A 19,573-nucleotide genomic window follows, 5' to 3' on the forward strand; every position below is an offset into this window, starting at 1 on the left:
AAATTTGCTTTTCTTAGAGGATCTGCAAGCCAAATTCGGGGGTCCGTTTATATGGGGGCTATACGTAAAAGTGGACCGATATGGCCCATTTGCAATACCATCCGACCTACATCAATAACAACTTCTTGTGCCAAGTTTCAAGTCGATAGCTTGTTTCGTTCGGAAGTTAGCGTGATTTCAACAGACGGACGGACGGACGGACATGCTTAGATCGACTCAGAATTTCACCACGACCCAGAATATATACTTTATGGGGTCTTAGAGCAATATTTCGATGTGTTACAAACGGAATGACAAAGTTAATATACACCCCATCCTATGGTGGAGGGTATAAAAACAAGTGAGAAATGTTTTACGATTGCAATTTACCAATCGAAAAAATTGTCGATCAAAAACACTAGACTCCCGTGATCCGAAAAATTTAGATTTCGATCAAAAGTTCTCGATATCGAATGCCGTGATTAGCCCCCAGTACAGATAAAACAGAAAGCTCAAAGTCCTTCATATGGGGAAACATGACTACGTGCCCAATAAAACTCGCTTCGCTCGAGCTCTATCGTACATACCTGGGTAAATCCTTGGAAACCCCCATCAAGCAAATAACACGACGAAACCAGAGATATATTGTAAATAATATTTTATTTTGTTCATATGTATGAAGGGTTATAAACCACTATCAATAATTTAGACATTATAGTTTGTTTTTTTATCTTAACACAGTTCTTTTTGTTTTTTTAAGTGGATTCATAAACAATAGTAAAATTAATATTTTTTTTATATAAATTATAAATGTATTAATGTTTAGCTATATACATTGTATGCCTGGAATAAAAACCAAGCAAATTGAATATCCATATTATCTATCATTAATGATATTCTTAAATAAGCTGAATATAGGAAACTTTTTGTTATATCGAAAACTTGACATTTCCTGTTTTCCTTTAATTATACGATAATATAATATATGGTTATAGATTTGAGGTGTATGCGTGTGGTATGTGTGTTTGGAAATGAAGATATTCAGTGATTGAAAATTCGATATATAAAACACATCCTTAAATGTAAGAATAGGCGTAGAGTATTTTAAAACAAAAAATCTATACGACTTTTTATAATTTATGAATTATATGTAAAATTAAAACAAACAAGCTTATTTTATATTCTGTAAAAAAGGTAATAAACGATTGGACTTGCTGAGCATAGTGTAATGAATGCGGGAGGTGGGCTTATGTAAAAACAAATTATGGTTCAATTTTACGTATTTTCGTCATATTTGGCACTCTCTGTTGGGAGCCTATTACGGCTGTGGGCTGATTAGTTGTACCACTTAAGGTTGTGGGTGTTGATGCATTTGTTTCACCTGGCGCTGCAACTTGCATTCGTCGTTTCAATACGATTTTGCGGCCCTGAGTTGGCACCAATGATGGCATTGTCGTTGTGGAAGACCCTGTCGTATTTGCCCCGGCGGCTGATGAATTCATTTTTATAGGTGTTTTACTTTTACTGGTATCATCTGTAGAAATATCATCCATGTCACCAGTTTGATTATCATCCTATAAAATAAAAAAAGAAATTTTTTAGTATTGCTAAATCACTTTTCGAGTTGAATTTTGTCACTATTCCCCACTAGAGGCGCTGCCACAAATAATTAATGCTTAGTTAACACGGCCAAAAATAATCTACCAAAATTTTGAGAAAATTCTACCAAACAAAAAAGAATCTTCTTCTAGAAAAGTTTGTCTAAATTTTAGTTCTACAGAAAATTTTTTGTCAAAATTTTATTTCCATAGAAAATTTAGTCACATTTTTAGTTCTATAAATTTTTTTTTTCAAATTTTTATTTCTATAGAAAATTTTGTCAAAATTTTATTTCTATACTTTCTAAATTTTGTTCATGGCATATAAAAAAATCTGACTTAAAAATTAATAAATACATATGCTCAAGCAGGCCTAATATCTACGACCCAATTCCATGCAATTTAACTTACATCATCGTCGTCATCCATTTCGTCCTCTTCGAATTCAATATTATAGCCATCCGTTTCGACCAACTGACCATTTAGCGTAGGGAATGGTATCTCGGGTAAAATCACCTTATTATTGGGTCCATTACGTTCATTCATTAATTCTTGCAAAAGATTGGAAATATCTTCACGTTTTTTCGTTACGGTAAGGGTATCAAACCAATTGGCCAACTGTTTAATTGGAACACGATAATCACGTATGGGATCTTTGAAGAACTGCTCCACATATTGCAGCAAATATAAACCACAATCGGTGAAATTATTTTGTTGAGGAACTTTAACACAATGACCAGGCATATTGTCTTTGTTGAATGTATGGAGTGATGCTTCTGGCATTTTAGCTTTATATTCACAAGTCAAATAATCACGAAGTGTTGCCACCACCCGACTTCTTGAAGCCCCAGCCAATGAATCAAATATCAAGATAAGTGGCTGTTTAATGGCTTGCTGTCCTGAAGAATTGGTAGTGGTGTTGCTGGTGGTGGTGGTTGTAGAACTCGTTGTGGCTGGAGCACTTGACTGAGAATTACTGGGCGTATTCGAATTGGAATTATCAAAATCACTATCCTCAGAAGCTAAATCACTTTCATCACCCTCAGCTTCATCACGCTCACTGTCATCATCTCCCACACCACAGATTTCGCTAAGAACATTTGCACTATCCCTTTTGGAGAGTGGGGTAATGGTGGTATTACCAATTTGTAGAGATACCTTTTTACCTTCTAAACAAAAAACGAAATAGAAATTAGTTTTCTCTATTATTGGATTGTTTTAACAACTTACTTGTTTTCTTAATTGGTTGCAATTCCACCGGTTGATTTGTATCAAATGTAACAGGACCCTTAAGACGTGGGAAACATATGATGGCCAAAAACCAATGAGATTGCTCATTTATGGGAATGATGACAAAGTCTTTTTCGAACAGATTTACATTCTTAGTCCAGTTCTGAACTCGGGCATGACGTTTTTGTGCTGCCGACTGTTTGACATCTTTGTCATGATTTACATGACGTGTTAAAGTTGTTAAACGTTTGTAAAAGAATGTACTGAAAATATGAGTTCGTTCCTTTTGTGCCTCTGGTATGATATTATCATGGACCCATTTTAAATAGAAATCAATAATAATGTCATTCAAATATTGATCTGTGGCCAAGCACATATAATCTTCTGTGTTAATGGAAATGCCTCCTTTGCCAGGTGGATAAATTAAAAGTTGGCGAATTTCATTGGGTTGTAGTTGCGTAGTGGTGGTAACAGTTTCACTGTAAATGAAAAAAAAAAGAATTTGAAATCATGGAAAATTGTAAAAAAAAAATAAACTCGAATTACTAACCTTGAATTTTTTGTGTTGGCCACTTTTCGATCTGATTCTGCTGCACTTTGTAATAACTCTTGGGCATGCGTATCAGAGATCTCATCAAGAGGGTCCCATAGGGAGCGTATAATACTTTTAACGTGCTCAGTTGATTGGAACTCAATAATTATTTTACGCATTTGATAAGGACCATTAGGTGTAAAATATGTTACTGCAAGACAAACAAAACAACAGAAAATTATATGAAATGGTTCATATTGTATATGAACTCTTTAAACTCACCTCCTTCTAAGGGCTGTGTAATCTCAGGCATTTTCAAAGAGTTTCTTATATATTGGGCACAATTACGAAGTGTATAGAAACACAATAGGGACTCGGATTGTTTTGCAGAAAAATGCGCAATCATCTTAACAACCTCTTGCTTGTGTATGTGTAAAGTATATGTTTCAGATGTATCCGTTTCCAATGGAGCCACTATGCGTATGCCCTTCGGTGTTAGAAGCACCTAGACAAAAAATCCAACATTAGTTGTAAGTTTCATTTTTGATTTAGCAATGATTTAACACTTACCGGTGCTGGAGGTTCAAAACAATATGTGCCTATCCGTATATATTTACAAGATAAACTGCAATTTAACTTCTCTGCAATATTGGCGAGATCAGCAACATCTCCACGTTTAAAATCTAAAAGTAAAAAAAAAAAATTGGTGATAAATAAAAAAAATACAAGGAAATAAATCATAAAAGGAAAAATTGGGATCTATATAGAAGTTCGGGGAAAATCGCTCTACTTGTACAACTATTTTACTCCGAAAGATACTAGTTCATAAGGACCTAATAGGAACTACCAAAGATTAAGAGAGGCAATAGCCACGGAAACAGCTTAAACAATTTTTCTATAAAAATAAAATTTTGACAAAATTTTCTTAGGAAATAAATTTTTGATAAAATTTTTCTACAGAAATAAAATTTTGACAAAGTTTTCCATAGAAATAAAATTTTGACAAAGTTTTCCATAGAAATAAAATTTTGCAAAAATTTTCTATATAAATCACATTTTGACAAAATTTTCTATAAAAATTTTTTTTTTGACAAAATTTTCTATAGAAATAAAATTTTGACACAATTTGTTATAGAAATAAAATTTTGACAAAATTTGCAATAGAAATAAAATTTTGACAAATTTTTCTATAGAAATAAAATTTGGACAAATTTTTCTATAGAAATAAAATTTTGACAAATTTTTCTTTGGAAATAAAATTTTGACAAAATTTGCCATAGAAATAAAATTTTGACAAAGTTTTCCATAGAAATAAAATTTTGATAAAATTTTCCATAGAAATCACATTTTGACAAAATTTTCTATATTTTTTTGACATTATTTTGACAAAATTTTTTATAGAAATAAAATTTTGACAAAATTTGTTATAAAATTTTGACAAAATTTTCTATAGAAATAAAGTTTTGATAAAATTTGCAATAGAAATAAAATTTTGACAAAATTTGTTATAGAAATAAAATTTTGACAAATTTTTCTATAGAAATAAAATTTTGACAAAATTTTCTATAAAAAAAAAAATTTGACAAAATTTTTTATAGAAATAAAATTTGGACAAAATTTTTCTATAGAAATAAAATTTTGACAAATTTTTCTACAGAAATAAAATTTTGACAAAATTTTCTATAGAAATAAAATTTTGACAAAATTTTCTATAGAAATAAAATTTTGACAAAATTTTCTATAGAAATAAAATTTTGACATATTTTCTATAGAAATAAAATTTTGACAAAATTTGTTATAGAAATAAAATTTTGACAAAATTTTATATAGAAATAAAATTTTGACAAAATTTTATATAGAAATAAAATTGTGACAAAATTTTCTATAGAAATAAAATTTTGACAAAATTTTCTATAGAAATAAAATTTTGCAAAAATTTTCTTAGAAATAAAATGTGGACAAAATTTTCTATAAAAATAAAATTTTGATAAAATTTTCTTAGGAAATAAATTGTTGATAAAATTTTTCTACAGAAACCAAATTTTGACAAAATTTTCTATAGAAATAAAACTTTAACAAAATTTTCTATAGAAATAAAATTTCGACATAATTTTCTATAGAAATAAAATTTTGCAAAAATTTTCTATAGAAATAAAATTTTGACAAAAAAAGATTTTTGTTTGCAATTTTCTCCACATTTTGATTCATTAGTATTGGGCAGCGTGATTGTTAAGCGAAAGACCGCCTGCTGTCGGTAATTGCCTCAGATCCGAAAAATGTCGTCATGGAAGCTATTTGTTGTTGTTGTAACAGTTTATTGTGATTTCATCCATTTTTATGTTATACGCTTTGGTACTTCAGCTTGTGGCCAGATCGAGGAACTCTGCGACTAAGGTGGGATGCGTCCAGAGTGACCTGGCGGTAAGTCGGGTTGGCGGTAAGATGACGCGTGTCGTGTGGCCCTTGGTTGCAAAGTGTACATACGTCAGCTACGCTGCTATCAATTACTGATAAATAGGAATTGAGGCGGCTGCACTTGCCTGATCTTAACTGGGCTAAAATTACCCTAGTCTGCCGTGGGAGGTCTCTTTCCTATTTGGCAACTTATTCAATTTAATCAGTTAAACCCCGATTTTCAAAAATATTGTTTTTTGATCACTACTTACAGGTCGTCGGAAAATTCTCTTATAAAATATATACCCCCATATACAAAACACAAGTTAAAGAAAAAGTCAAGCCTACTTTTACTATATAAATTCAATCGATAAACTGTCAATAAATTGTTTTGCATATGGGGGCAATAGACTCTAGTGATAATGATAACATTGATTAAAAACTTACCGCTATATATTATAGTTTCATCATTTTCAGGAATAGTTGGCTCGAATGACAGAGGTTTATATACGGGTATTGTAGAGGCAGGTGTAGAATTACTCAGAGATTTGGCAAAGTGACCGTACTGTAAAAGCAAAAATTGTTTTAGCATCATCCTATATGCGTTTTTTTGTTGTTTATTTATACTTACACTTGAACTTCCTTTATTTGAAGATTCATCATCTTCCTCGTCACTACTGAGTGTCAAAATAACAGGTTCAATTTCAGCAGCTCGTCGCGAACGAGTACCACGGCCTCTTCCGCCCTGAGATCCGCCACGACCCCGGGAAGGAGGTCCATTGGGATTATAAGGAACTGATTTATTGCCTCTTTGCGAACCAGCAGTCGGTGTCGTGGCTTCGCTATGATGACGCTTCTTTTCTATGGAAATTGTATTGGGCGTTGTTGATTGGTCCATTGGCCCCGAAGTGCTCAAATTGCTAAAGTTTCCTGTTGATGCCGCCGTTGTATTGGCTTGTTTAATCGGAATCTTCTTTGGTGGTTCGAGGAAAACTCGTTTACAGCGTTCACATTTTGAATGATCATAGCCGCTGAAACCGCAACTTTGACAAATTGCATAAAATCCTTGAATGAGTTTACGTTGACCTCCCTCTTCGGAAGATTTAGAAGAACCTAAAGCTGCTACCATTTTAGAAGCGGATGATGGGGTCGCAGCCGCCGCAGCCTGTTCCTTATTAGAATGTTCCGAATGAGCCGGACTTGAAGATGCCGATGGAGCAGCCGAAACGACACCACCTGTTGCTGATGCTGCAGATGAAGCATGTGCTGCGCTCTGCGGAGTAGGAGTACTCTCCGAGCTATGTGTATTGGATTGGGAAGAGTTTTGCTGCAAACTTTCCTGTTGACGACTTATCTGAAGGCTTTGTTCAGCACGAGAGATCAATTCACTGGCAGACTCCTGTACGGAGAAACCAACAGTGACTACAAAATCAATGTTGGCGCCTGGATTTTCCACACATTGTATGGTGGTGTTGTCATCAAATGGTACGCCCACTTGTTCGAGCAAGTCTTGCACCGTGCAAGATTCTCTCGGCAGGGTGAATGTAATCAGACGTTGTTCTCCTGATACCAATATGACCAACATTTTAGCACTGTTACGATCTTTTTCGGCCATTTGCTGGCCTTGTCTGTTTTGTAAGACATGCTGTGTCTGTATTTCGTAGTTGTTGTGTGACGTCTGATATACCGACGATCCAGCCGGCGGTCGGTTCGGGGTAGGACTGGCCGTTGCTGCAGCAACACCCGCTTGATCTTTTGCTAAAACATGCTTTTGGGGAGCCACCCGAGCAACGGGGACCGAATGCAAAGGCTGACCAGCAGAAGGTAGGGTGATTTTAGCCCCGACTGGTGGTTTAGGGGTGGTGGCCGATGAATTTGTATTTTGCACTATTTGCGTAGGATTTCCGGCAGCAGCATTGCGTTTCTTATATTCGGCTAGAGTCATGCAGGCACCACTTTGTGTCCTAATGATACGATTATCATCATCGTCCTTGGCTGTGTAGTAAGTGGTGAGGGTAGTGGTTCCACCAATATTTGTAGGTGTACCTGCAGCAGAATTTGGATTTTGATTGGCTACACCGACAGGAACTGCTTGCTTTTGACCATCCTTCTTTACGAACACAGCTTGTATGCTATCCTCCAAGTCCAAATCGAAGTTTCCTCCCCCAGTAGCACCACTCGTATTCGAAGTGGACGATTGTGGCGGAGATGATTGCGGGGTATTTTGTTGTGATTGTGGGGACTGTGCAGCCTGCTGTTGGCCTTGTTGACCTCCAGGCGATCGGAAACGAGCTACAGTTCCTGGTGTCCGAGGCTGAGCTTGAACTAAATGCACTTGTTGTGGAACACCGCCATCGCCCAGTTGAGCTCTATAAACGGGACGCATACCAGAATTTTGTGTGATCAGTTTGCCCTGTTGTAATGTCGGCACTTGTTGACTATTTGCCATACCAGCTATCTGAACTCCTCGGCCAGCGGCTAGAGCAGCAGCTGCACCTCGAGCCCCTCGGCCACGACCTCTGGTCGTAGTACCCGCCGTAGTGCTACACCGTGGTCGAGGTGTACGTAGTATTTGGCCTCCTCCGCCAATAGCACCAGCACTGTTAAAAACTGGCCTTACTCCACCAGTTGCCATGGCTGGCATGCGAGTTATGAGTGTATGACCTCCCCGATTAATTTTACCACCTCTGACACCAGTGGCACGTATGATGGTAGTTCCATTGGGATTTGTTATTTGTCCAATCATTTGCGTTTGCTGGGGCTGCTGTTGCTGGACATGTTGTTGTTGTAGCTGCATGTGCTGCTGCTGAGGATGCGAATTAGTTTGTATGGTCTGTTTAGGTATCTGCTGGTTATTCTGCAATTGTATTTGATGGTAGACAACATTTTGTTGCATTTGCTGCGTCTGGGCATGTTGCTGAGTCGCTGGATGCTGTTGCACACGAGTCGCTGTCTGTTGGACCATATGCGCACCAGGATTATGATGCATTGCATTCGTTTGCAATTGTATGTGTGGTTGTTGTTGATGGGTTTGCGTTTGCATTATAGTCTGTTGTTGTTGGCCTGGTGGGGGTTGTTGAGGATTGAAATTCACTATGCGATTGCCATAGACAACACGTGGCTGCTGTGGCTGTTGTATCAATACTTGACCCGATGGTTGTTGTTGTACAATCAGTGTTTGCTGTGGCAATTGCTGCGATTGATGTGGTTGCATGCGGTAAATGATTTGAGGTTGTTGCGTCTGTTGTTGTCCATGCGATACTTGATGTTGAACTTGCACCTGTTGATGTTGGGTACTTTGTAATATGTGCTGCTGCTGCTGTTGTTGCTGTGGGGGCGGTGGAGGTGGTGGCTGTTGATGCATAATTTGCTGTTCATATTGTTGTTGGATCGTTGGTGGAGGTGGTGGTGGGGTCTGTTGTATGTACACCTTCTTTTGTTGTTGTTGATATTGATCTGTGGTGTAATAGATTTGCTGGGGTTGTTGTTGCGGTGCCGTAGTTTGGACATGCTGTTGCATCTGGTCCTGCGACTGTAATTGATATGTCGTCTGCATTTGATGTTGTTGATGATCTATAACCTGTTGTTGCTGCTGTTGCTGCTGCTGGTTCATATGGACTTGTTGTTGAGTCTGTTGTTGTTGGCTCATGTGAACCTGTTGTTGGGTCTGTTGTTGTTGTTGACCCATATGAACTTGTTGTTGTTGTTGGGTCTGCGAAGGTTGCTGATGAACTTGCTGAGTCTGATTGATATCATCACCCAGTATTGTGTAGGTCTGACCGGGTTGCGGAGGTTGATATTGTGTTGGTGTCGCTTGATTTTGATAGACAACTTGTTGGGGTCCACCCTCGTTTTGTAATAGAATTTGTGAGCTATCGTCCATAACGATTTGCTGTAAAGTTTTAAAGAAACCCAAAATTATATATAGGATATTAAAATCAATGCTAGTTTGTGACCGAAAGTAACTAAGAAAGCAAAAAAATAACTACATCACAAAATACAGATATATACATATTTGGATATCTAAACAGTAAACAAGAATATATATGGGAAGCCCTAAACCCACCCGCCATATGACCCAAATATTGCACTTGACCAGGATGATCACAATTTTCGTTCCTATGCGGAAGTTAATAATTGGGACTTTTCGCGAATTGAGTGAAACAACGAGTTGTGCTTTCGTCGTGGTATCCCTATATTGCCGGAAAGATTGGAAAAGTAGATGATAGAGATGGACAATACTGCGATTGATTAATCTGCTACAATTTTTTTGGGATTAATTGACAAACTTTTGAGAAAATCTGGAGAGAAATCTAACTTCGAGAGAATTTGCCAATAGGCTATAAAAAGGAGGTCCCTTGTCATTGAGCTTAACATGGAATCGGGCAGCACTCAGTGATAAGAGAGAAGTTCACCACTGTGGTATCACTATGGACTGAGTAGGCTAAGTGACCTGAAACATAGGGCTGCCACCTAACCAAACCTAAGGGAACATAAATTTGACTACTCAGTTATTTGAACAAAATTTTCATTTAGTCTCTCATAACAAAAAGAAACCCAGTGCATTCAAATTTGTGATTTGGGTTTGGCAAAGGAAAAAATGAAAAATTTGTACAGGCTGATGTGGGACAAATTTTACTAATAATCCAAAATTCACCAAATACATTAATACGACAAATGGTTTTAAGCTGAAATTTCAATAGTAATATGAACTTTTTTATATTCATTACTTTGACATAACAAATAGCCCTACTAGAATTAAATCAATTTGTTTCTTACATAGACCTAACCTACCCCACACTTTCAGAGGTTTATTACTAGGTTGGCATAGGGAGAAATTAAAGGGAATTTCGTTTCGGCATTCTACGGTTACACTATTTCTTCACTATTTATCCTTACGCTCAAATATCGTCCTAAAAAGAAAATTTTGTCAAGACTTTATTTCTATAGAACATTTTGTCAAAATTTTATTTCTCTAGAAAATTTTGTCAAAATTTTATTTCTATAGAAAATTTTGTCAAAATTTTATTTCTATAGAAAATTTTGTCAAAATTTTATTTCTATAGAAAATTTTGTCAAAATTTTATTTCTATAGAAAATTTTGTCAAATCTACCAAACCCTAAAAAATCTACCATAGAATTCTACCAACTGTGGCAACCGTGTTGCTAATTCATAATACTGTGAGAGATTCTAAATCCAAAAGCTACATATCAGTACTTTATATTATGCAAATAACTTTGTCCATAAGTCAGGACTACTGAGGGGATCAATTGGTTTTAGAATTTCAATCATAATACTATGTGTTTCGGACGGATATAATGACCATTGCACAAAGACTGGGTAAAAAGATGTGAATACGACAACGGAAATGGTATTTAACCCCGTTAAAAACATTTACTTTTATGTTATATGAAGGTATGCCGCCGACTGCTGCATTTATGTCTTACAATTGTACATCTGTCCACTGAAAAAAATCTTATCTCGGTAATTTTTCATTATAGCTGTCTGTATGTATTTTTTCAAAGACACCTTTTGGGCTTTTCACCATCTGTACAGAGTACAGTGAAGACATAAACAATCGTCGTCTTTGCAACCTGAATGTCCCAGATAACCTTGAAATTATGGATTTTGGTTAAATTCATGCATATAATACAAACTGCCAAACCACATATACTGTCAGTCAGTGCTCCAAGAATCAAAACGTTAACATGGATAACTAACAAAAAAAACTGCTACTAAATTAAAGCAATTGTAAAAATAATTTATGCAACCAAAAATCCAACACCAACAAATTATTTAGCTAATCAAAACGAAAAAACAAAAAAGAAATCAATGCCACCACTTTGTGTTAGTATTATTTAAAACTATGAACCTGTGCTCTATTTGGATTACTGACACCAACATCATCGCCGGCCACATGAACCACTTGGACATCCGTTGTATAGAGTTTTATGTTGTCATCAAGGCTCTGTATATAATAGGCCATTCTGGCAACACTGCAAATGTAAATAGGAAAGAAAACACATTGTGAGAAACATACATATGAGAATGTAAAAAAAAAAATGGCATAAGAAAAATTCCATCATGCGTATGTATGGAAAATATTTTTTCAAATAAAAATCAATACCAATAATGTAGAAAAATATGAAATTATCACCGTTTTAGAAAATATTATATTATAAACCAAAATTATAAGTTCACCATGCAATGAATTTTGAAGAAAAAACTCCTCAAACACACACTAGACCGTCACGCAGCGTAGCCATTAAATGACACACAAAATGAATAGCGACCAAAAATGAAATTGATTTTTTCCATCAACTTACCGTATTTGCCAAATAAATCTGATGAAATTTAATTAATATTTAATTTGTTGAGTTATCCAAACACACTTTAATCATGGAATACTTGACATTTTTGTACAAATTTCCGAAAAAAAATTGCATCGACACAATGAAAATGGATTTTTGCTGTGCCAGAAATTAAATATGGCGTTTAGCTCTACTACCAACTAACACATTATGATGGGGTTTGCACACATACATAACAAAGTACACAGCGAATGGCCAACTTGCAGAGTTGTATTTTTGACATATGAAGTGCCGTAAGCGACACCTTGCGCTGCATAGGATAAACAGCTTTGGTATTTTCTTTTATACACACCATTATTGTGAGTTTCGTTTCATACGATTCGTCAAGTTAGTGGGACCATTAATTTTGATACTTTTTTCAACCATATTCCGTGGTACCACTAAATTGTTTATTCACTTCCATCAGTTTCGCATTGTTGTACATTTTTTCAAATGATTTATTAAACTTCATTTTAACGCTTAACAATTTTTGTTCTTTCGTATTATTATTTCACTTGTTCACAATGACGTTACAGTAACATTCATATTCAAATATTTAACGCCAATTTATAGGATTTCGAGCACACACACCGACGGTTATTTGGGGAGTTTGCTTGACAAACTTCTGATTGCTTTTGATTTTTCTTTATTATGTTTCTACCACTATATTCTGTGTATGAGACTACCAAGCTGATTAGCGAAGTAACACCGCCGTTGACACTGGTCTGGTACCTTTCTTTTTTCCAGTGTTGTCAGATCGGGCGATTGTTATACTATGGGGAAGAATGGAGAAATGTGAAATAATTTATATCTGGGGATATGCTACAACTACATTCATTCGTTTCAAAACAAGACATTTTCCATAACCAATATTTTTTCAATAAATACATCATTTTCACCAAGATTTTTATAAAATTTTTTATAAAATTCCAATTAAACATAGTACTAAGCTTTGACGCATATATCAGATACATGATTATTTTTACAGAGTTTTGGGGATTTTAAAGAATCGCGGAATTGACGGCTGGACCGATAAGAAATATTCGTATTCGGTGTGGGCCAATCATCCCCATTAAAAAACTCAAAAGGAATCCGAACCTCTATGAGATTAATTGTACAACAAATCTTAAAATCAAATTTTTAATTCTTGTCCTGAGAATGAAGCCGACCAATTTTGGTCGACGGCGGCTGACACTAAGCCGATAGAAATTTGTCTATTCGGCGGCGGAATATCATCCACTATAAAATCAATTTGAAGTTATCCGAATAGTAATAAGATTTGTTGTACAACCAATCTTACAATCGAATTCACATTTCATTCAAATTTTCTGAATACAATTCTTGCAAAATTATTATAACAACTTGATACTATTTGGCTATTTGGATGTGGGAGGAAGTTTCAATATTTAAACAAAAAAATACAATTATTAATATATTTTACTGCTTAAAATCAATATTTGTTATTATTTGGCGGCTAATGCGCCGTCCAGACTATAAGTTTATCCGGACGACAGTGTTCTTTTCGAAAACATAATCGAGAAAAAAAAAAAAAAAAAAAAAAAAAAAAATTGCTGCTTGTTTATGGGATCGATAACACATTTATCGATATTTTACTTACATCCGACAATTCTTAGAGTCCAGCCACACTGTAAGATTCTTTATGGCGTTTTTGGACGGCGCATAAATTTGAGTTGAGATTAGAGGTGTGCACGTGACACGAAATTGTCGTGACTCACGAACATTTTCGTGAGTCACGCTCATGACAACAGCGTGAGTGTGCGTGAGCGTGATTAACGAACCAAAATGTCGTGCGTGAGCGTGAGTCACGAAAATAATATCTTCGTGAGTGTGTGTGAGTAACGAATTACACTCACGAAAATATTCCTGCTCACCAACATAAAACGCTTAAGTGTGTAAATATAACCATAGCGATAGGCGGTAGGCGAACACTTATTTACGTGTATTTCTTATGGGAAGCCCAAAATCCGCGACGGAATACCGTGACGGCGCTAAATTAAAACTTATTCTAACTCCTTGGCGAAAACTGGTATAGTGTTGCCATCGCTTATCAATTTTTTTAACTCACCACTAGGAATTGCTGTTGCCTGGACACGTGTAGATTATTTTTTCTTGAAATAACTCAACAAATAAATAGCCATTGTATGTTTTTATCCAACTTCATTGTTTAATATTGTCAAAGCGTGCTGTATTGACAACAAAAACGCTAGGAAACATGAAAAAGGGAATTATTCGCCGTCAAGCTTATTGTATTTGCCGTTGCGGCAAAAATGTTTCGCCTACCGCCTATCGCAATGGTTATATTTGCACACTAAGAGTTAAATTCAATTACAATATTAGTGACACCTGGGATGTTAAGAGTTTAATAACACTATCGATTTTAATAATGCTCATGTTTTCAGACACTTCGGTGAGGTAAATTAATCAGAAAATTATTCGTGAGTCACGGTATTTTTCGTTAGTCACGGTATTTTTCGTGAGTCACCACGTTTTCGTGCGTGAGCGTGCGTGAGTACAAATTTTCTTTTCGTGAGTGTGCGTGAGCGTGAGTCCTACCAGAAAATATCGTGCGTGAGTATGATTTTTCAGTCGTGAGTGTGTGTGAGCGTGAGTAAACTATTACTCACGTGCACACCTCTAGTTGAGTTGAGTCGACATGTTCGGCGGTGGCGTCCACTGGCAAAATATGGTCGGGGCTTCATTCTCTGTAATCCATTATAAAATCAAATTTATATCTTCCAAACAGAGAATGAAGCCTACCCATTTTTATCGGCGGCGGCTGACACTATCAATCTTTAAATCAAATTTACATTTCATTAACATTTTCTTAGCGAAATTTTTGTGAAATTATTATATCACCTTGAAATTTATTAAATGTGGCAGAGAGGTTCAAAATGTTGGCAAAAAAATACGACAATTATTAATACATTTTACCGATTTAAACCTATATTTTTGATTAATTGGCGGCTAAATTTGAGTCGAGATGAGTCTACATATTCGTTAGGGGCGTCGACTGGAAAAAATGGTCGGCGGCGACTGAAATCGACGGAGCGACTCAGCGGCTTAATTCTCTGCTTCCAAATGGTAATGAGATTAATTGTACAACCAAACTTACAATCAAATTTATATCCCTGCCTACATTTTTTGAATTATGAGAATCCCCACCACATCGAAAACAGTCGTATACGATATCCAAAACTCGTCGCAAAAGTGTCGTCACTATTGAGAAGTTGTATCATGCCAAATTACTACCAAAAAGTATCGCGCAAGTTCACTTATTAAGTGCCTTTTTAGATAAATTTAGAATGACGCCAATAACAGCCCCTTCAATCTATTACAAAAAGTTCATTTTAAGATAGTTGTACAAAAATCATTGCGGTCAAATAAAATAACATTGACTGACCATTGTCTTAACAATGGAATTATGTTGATTTATAAGATGCAATTCTGATATGCTCCAGCGTCTACCAGTGTTTACTCTTGATGGAAGCAGCATGTCTGAAAAAATATCTGAAAAACTATCTCTTTATTCCATTTGGGAAATCGAAAAGTGTTCATCAATATACCATTCACAATTTTAGGCATAATAACTATGTTTCGTCAGAACTTAATTTTCATTTAAATAATTTATAATAAGCTAGTTGCGTTTGGTGTTTCACAAAATATAAAATTGCTCATGTGACAACAGTGATGGTAAAATACTTTCATATACTCGTACATTTCGTACTTTTTGATACGTTTCCCCCATCACCGTTGGCGATTGTTGTAGTGTCACGAGTCTGGTGGCGATGAGGATGAAATGGAACTTTGAAATGCTGGCAGGGTAAATTCTGAAGAAAAAAATTCAAATTGTTTAATATATAATTTAGTTTTTATTATGTTTCTTATTAAATTTATTTTTTTCATGTTATTTTTTTTAATATTTAGGTGCAGATTAAAACTGCACTTGAAAAAAATAAGAAAACAATATATATTTGTTGTTGGTGATTTTATGTTTGTTTTACATCTCGTGTATAATAATTATTGAATAATAATAAATTTTACACTAAGGTACTTTTAATAGATTTTGAATTGTTTGTGGTATTCTAGCAGTATTTATAATAATATTTTAGAGATGCATTATTTTTTTTTGTTTAATTTAAAAACATATCTTAGAAAAATTATTAACAACATAAATCGAAAAAAAAAAATATAATTGTAAATTTTAAAAAAAGCGTTTCCGGTTTTAAAAATCAAAACGGTTTGTTTTCACTTGTCATAGGTTTTTGCTTTCGCGAAGGTCCTAACAATATTGTACATTTACAACTAATTTCGTAATACGGGAAATAAAGCAAACCTCCTTTTGTTTTTGTTTTTATTTTTAAATAATTTTAATTTTTATTATCAATAATATTTTTTTAGATATTTAAAAACATAGAAAAATCAAATTATGTTTAAAAATAATTAACTTGAAATTCCTTAGTGGTCTTTTTAATGAACATACGTTATTTCGTTTTTTTTTTAATTTATCTTAAATTGTTCCTTTATGTTATTTATTATTGACTTCTTATAAAAATTAAGACACTTTTTTTGGGAATAAACAAAGGAAACAACGTGAATATATAACAAAAAGATATTGTTACGTTTTTATATTTAGGCGTTTTTAATTACCCGACAATTAAAACACAGTTCTTTTAAATAACGACAATCTACAATTTATTTACTATGACTTCACACTTTACAATTCGTTCACACTGAAGTTATTCGTTTGACGCTTTAATTAAGACTGACTCGTTAGCAGCATGCGAGCGCTTTTATATATGACGGTGTGGCAATACGAGAACATTCTGGTAGCACTACAATATTCTGGCAACGCCAGAACATTCTTAGACAATGCTAGAAGGATCTACGACCATTAAGTCATTCATCTGGTGGCTGCTAAACACATACACACTCACATAGATATACGCTCGCATTACTACAAGAACAAAAACAATGACAATATACAATGAGATGAAATGAGAATGCAAAATAACAAAGCAAAGGGGTTGTTATCAAAGAGAGTGAGAACTTACATGAAAATAAGCAAACAAAAGAACATAAAAGAAATTCAGGAAAGTGCTAGAAAATGAATAGATGATTCCAACAAGTTATAACGAAATTTTATCGTTACAATTTGAAATTTAAATTAATGGAAACTAATTTAAATAAACTTAAATCTATAATTATCAAATTCGTAACACTGCCTCCCGCTTAAGCCTGTTCGTCCCGAACAGGCACAGAACCTGTTCCGTAAGGAGCCAATCGTTCCAGATGTACAACTTTCATCTTTGATCTAGGGCTGTCGTCCTTCTGAATCCGGTATACAACATCATTGATCTTCTTGATGACTTTGTATGGGCCTTCCCACTGTGTTTGCAGTTTGGGACACAGTCCTTTCTTTCGTTGCGGGTTAAATAGCAGAACCAATTCTTCTTCTTGGAAGCCCTCAGTATTTACAGCACGATCGTATCTCGCCTTCATTCTGTTGCTGACCATTTTTATTTTGTTGCGCACTGATTCGTGAACTTCTCCGAAAGTGTTTGGGATGTCGTTTCTGTTTTCTTCCATGGCGAGCTCATAAGGTTTAGCGCCGAATATCAGATCTCCAGGCAACTTTAACTCAGTTCCGAATAGAACATTGGCAGGTGTTCGAGAGGTGGAATCATGAATGGCAGATCTATACGACAGCAAAAACTTTGGTATATGCTCGTCCCAGTCCCTCTGGCCGTTGTCCACTACTTTTCGAAGATGTTCCTCCAGAGTGCGATTAAACCTTTCTACCATGCCATCGGATTGTGGATGTAATGGTGTAGTCCTCGTTTTCTTGATACCAAGGGATTCACACATCTCTTTGAATATGGCCGATTCAAAATTTCTTCCCTGGTCTGAGTGAATCTCGGACGGCACACCGTAGCGACATATCCAGTTTTTGTTGACAACATCCACAATCGTTTTTGCTTCTTGGTTTGGAATTGCATACACCTCCGGCCATTTGCTGAAGTAATCCATGACCACAAGGACATAACGGTTTCCAGAATCACTTACTGGGAAAGGGCCTGCCACGTCCATTGCTATTCTTTCAAACGGGGCTCCTGGTCTATATTCTTGCATAGGACCTCGACTTTTCCTTGTTGGACCTTTCGCCTTCATGCACTTCTCGCAATTGGCTACCCATTCAGCAATTGATTTCTGGCATCCAACCCAGTAGAATCGTTGCTTCACTTTCTCGGCGGTTTTGGTTATTCCCAGATGACCTCCACTGGGACCATTATGGAACTCCGCCAAAACATCTCTTATTTTGGAATCTGGAACGATGATCAAATTTCGGCTGCTCTTGCCATCTTCGCTTTCCCATTTACGTTGCAGGGATCCATTGACTAGAACTAAACTATCCCATTGAGCCCAGTATGATTTCATAAGTGGACTTTCGGCTGCGATGTCTTTCTTACTGGGCTTCTTGTTCTCTTCCTTTGCCGAAATAATTTTGTTCAAAATGGGATCTTTACGCTGTTCTGTTGGCCAGTCCACTCCAGATTCGACGTGTAACAGCCGAATATCAACAATCTCCTCCTTGTGTTCAGCCTTCGAGCAGTGCTTGCATTCTATACTGCAAGGTCGACGTGACAAAGCGTCAGCGTTACCGTGTTTTCCACCTTTTCTATGCTCGACACTGAAATCATAGCTTTGGAGCCTCTCGATCCAACGTGCCAGTTGAGCTTCCGGATTCTTGAATTGGAGCAACCATCGAAGAGCTGAGTGATCAGTCCTGAGCAAGAAGTGTTGTCCATACAAATATTTATGATAATGTTTTACACTCCCTATGACGGCTAGCAGCTCTCGTCGCGTTACACAGTAGTTCTTTTCGGGCTTGGACAACGTTCGGCTGAAATATCCGATGACCTTCTCCTTGCCGTCTATCTGTTGGGATAGCACACCTCCAATACCATGCGCGCTAGCATCTGTATCCAAAACAAATTTTTCTCCCGGAATAGGATACGCTAGAACAGGAGCTGAACATAAAAGTTCTTTTAAATGTTGGAATGAATCCTCCTGTTCGTCGCTCCACTGGAACTTCTGACCTTTTTGCGTCAATTTGTGGAGACTAGCGGCGATGCTGGCGAAGTTTGGGACGAATCGTCGGTAATATGTACATAACCCAAGGAAACTTCTTAATTCGTGGAGATTTCGGGGTCGTGGCCAATCTCTGACAGCTTGGATTTTGTCTTCATCGGTGGATATGCCCTCTGCAGTCACATGATGACCCAGGTATTTAACTTCCCGCTGGAAAAGGGAGCATTTCTTTGCGTTAAGGCGTAGACCAGCGGCTGACAATTGCTGGATAACGTCTTTCAAGTTCTTAAGGTGCTCGTCAAATGTTTTGCCCATCACTATGATGTCGTCCAAGTATATCAAGCACGATTTCCAGTGCAACCCCTTCAGTACCCGCTCC

The 19,573-nt window shown here is 36.0% G+C and overlaps 1 protein-coding gene across 2 annotated transcripts; it reads right to left on the reverse strand.

Annotated features, from left to right (window-relative positions):
- Positions 1-620: 620 nt before the first annotated feature.
- LOC142237012 (uncharacterized) lies at positions 621-12,713 on the reverse strand. Of its 2 annotated transcripts, none has more exons than XM_075308326.1 (10): positions 12,061-12,713; positions 11,631-11,730; positions 6,365-9,625; positions 6,181-6,298; positions 3,910-4,022; positions 3,622-3,844; positions 3,358-3,550; positions 2,808-3,286; positions 1,989-2,746; positions 621-1,553 (listed from the first exon to the last, which is right to left on the reverse strand). In XM_075308326.1, the coding sequence occupies exons 2-10, from the start codon at positions 11,718-11,720 to the stop codon at positions 1,242-1,244; spliced, it is 5,547 nt and encodes a 1,848-aa protein (XP_075164441.1). In that variant the 5' UTR covers positions 11,721-11,730; positions 12,061-12,713; the 3' UTR covers positions 621-1,241. The 2 variants fall into 2 exon arrangements, with proteins under 2 accessions (XP_075164441.1, XP_075164440.1); XM_075308325.1 differs by having other exon boundaries at positions 11,607-11,730.
- Positions 12,714-19,573: the final 6,860 nt, after the last annotated feature.

The sequence above is a fragment of the Haematobia irritans genome, chromosome 4 (genome assembly GCF_050003625.1).
Source record: "Haematobia irritans isolate KBUSLIRL chromosome 4, ASM5000362v1, whole genome shotgun sequence".
NCBI lineage: Eukaryota > Metazoa > Arthropoda > Insecta > Diptera > Muscidae > Haematobia > Haematobia irritans.

What these genes read in the sequence shown, in the direction of transcription:
- LOC142237012 (XM_075308325.1), bottom strand. Translation starts at nt 11,720, where the DNA reads ATGGCCTATTATATACAGAGCCTTGATGACAACATAAAACTCTATACA. An exon ending in GTTTTGAACCTCCAGCACCG is followed by an intron (nt 3,845 to 3,909) that starts GTAAGTGTTAAA and finishes TTTTTTGTCTAG; the next exon opens with GTGCTTCTAACACCGAAGGG. An exon ending in TACACAGCCCTTAGAAGGAG is followed by an intron (nt 3,551 to 3,621) that starts GTGAGTTTAAAG and finishes TTTGTCTTGCAG; the next exon opens with TAACATATTTTACACCTAAT.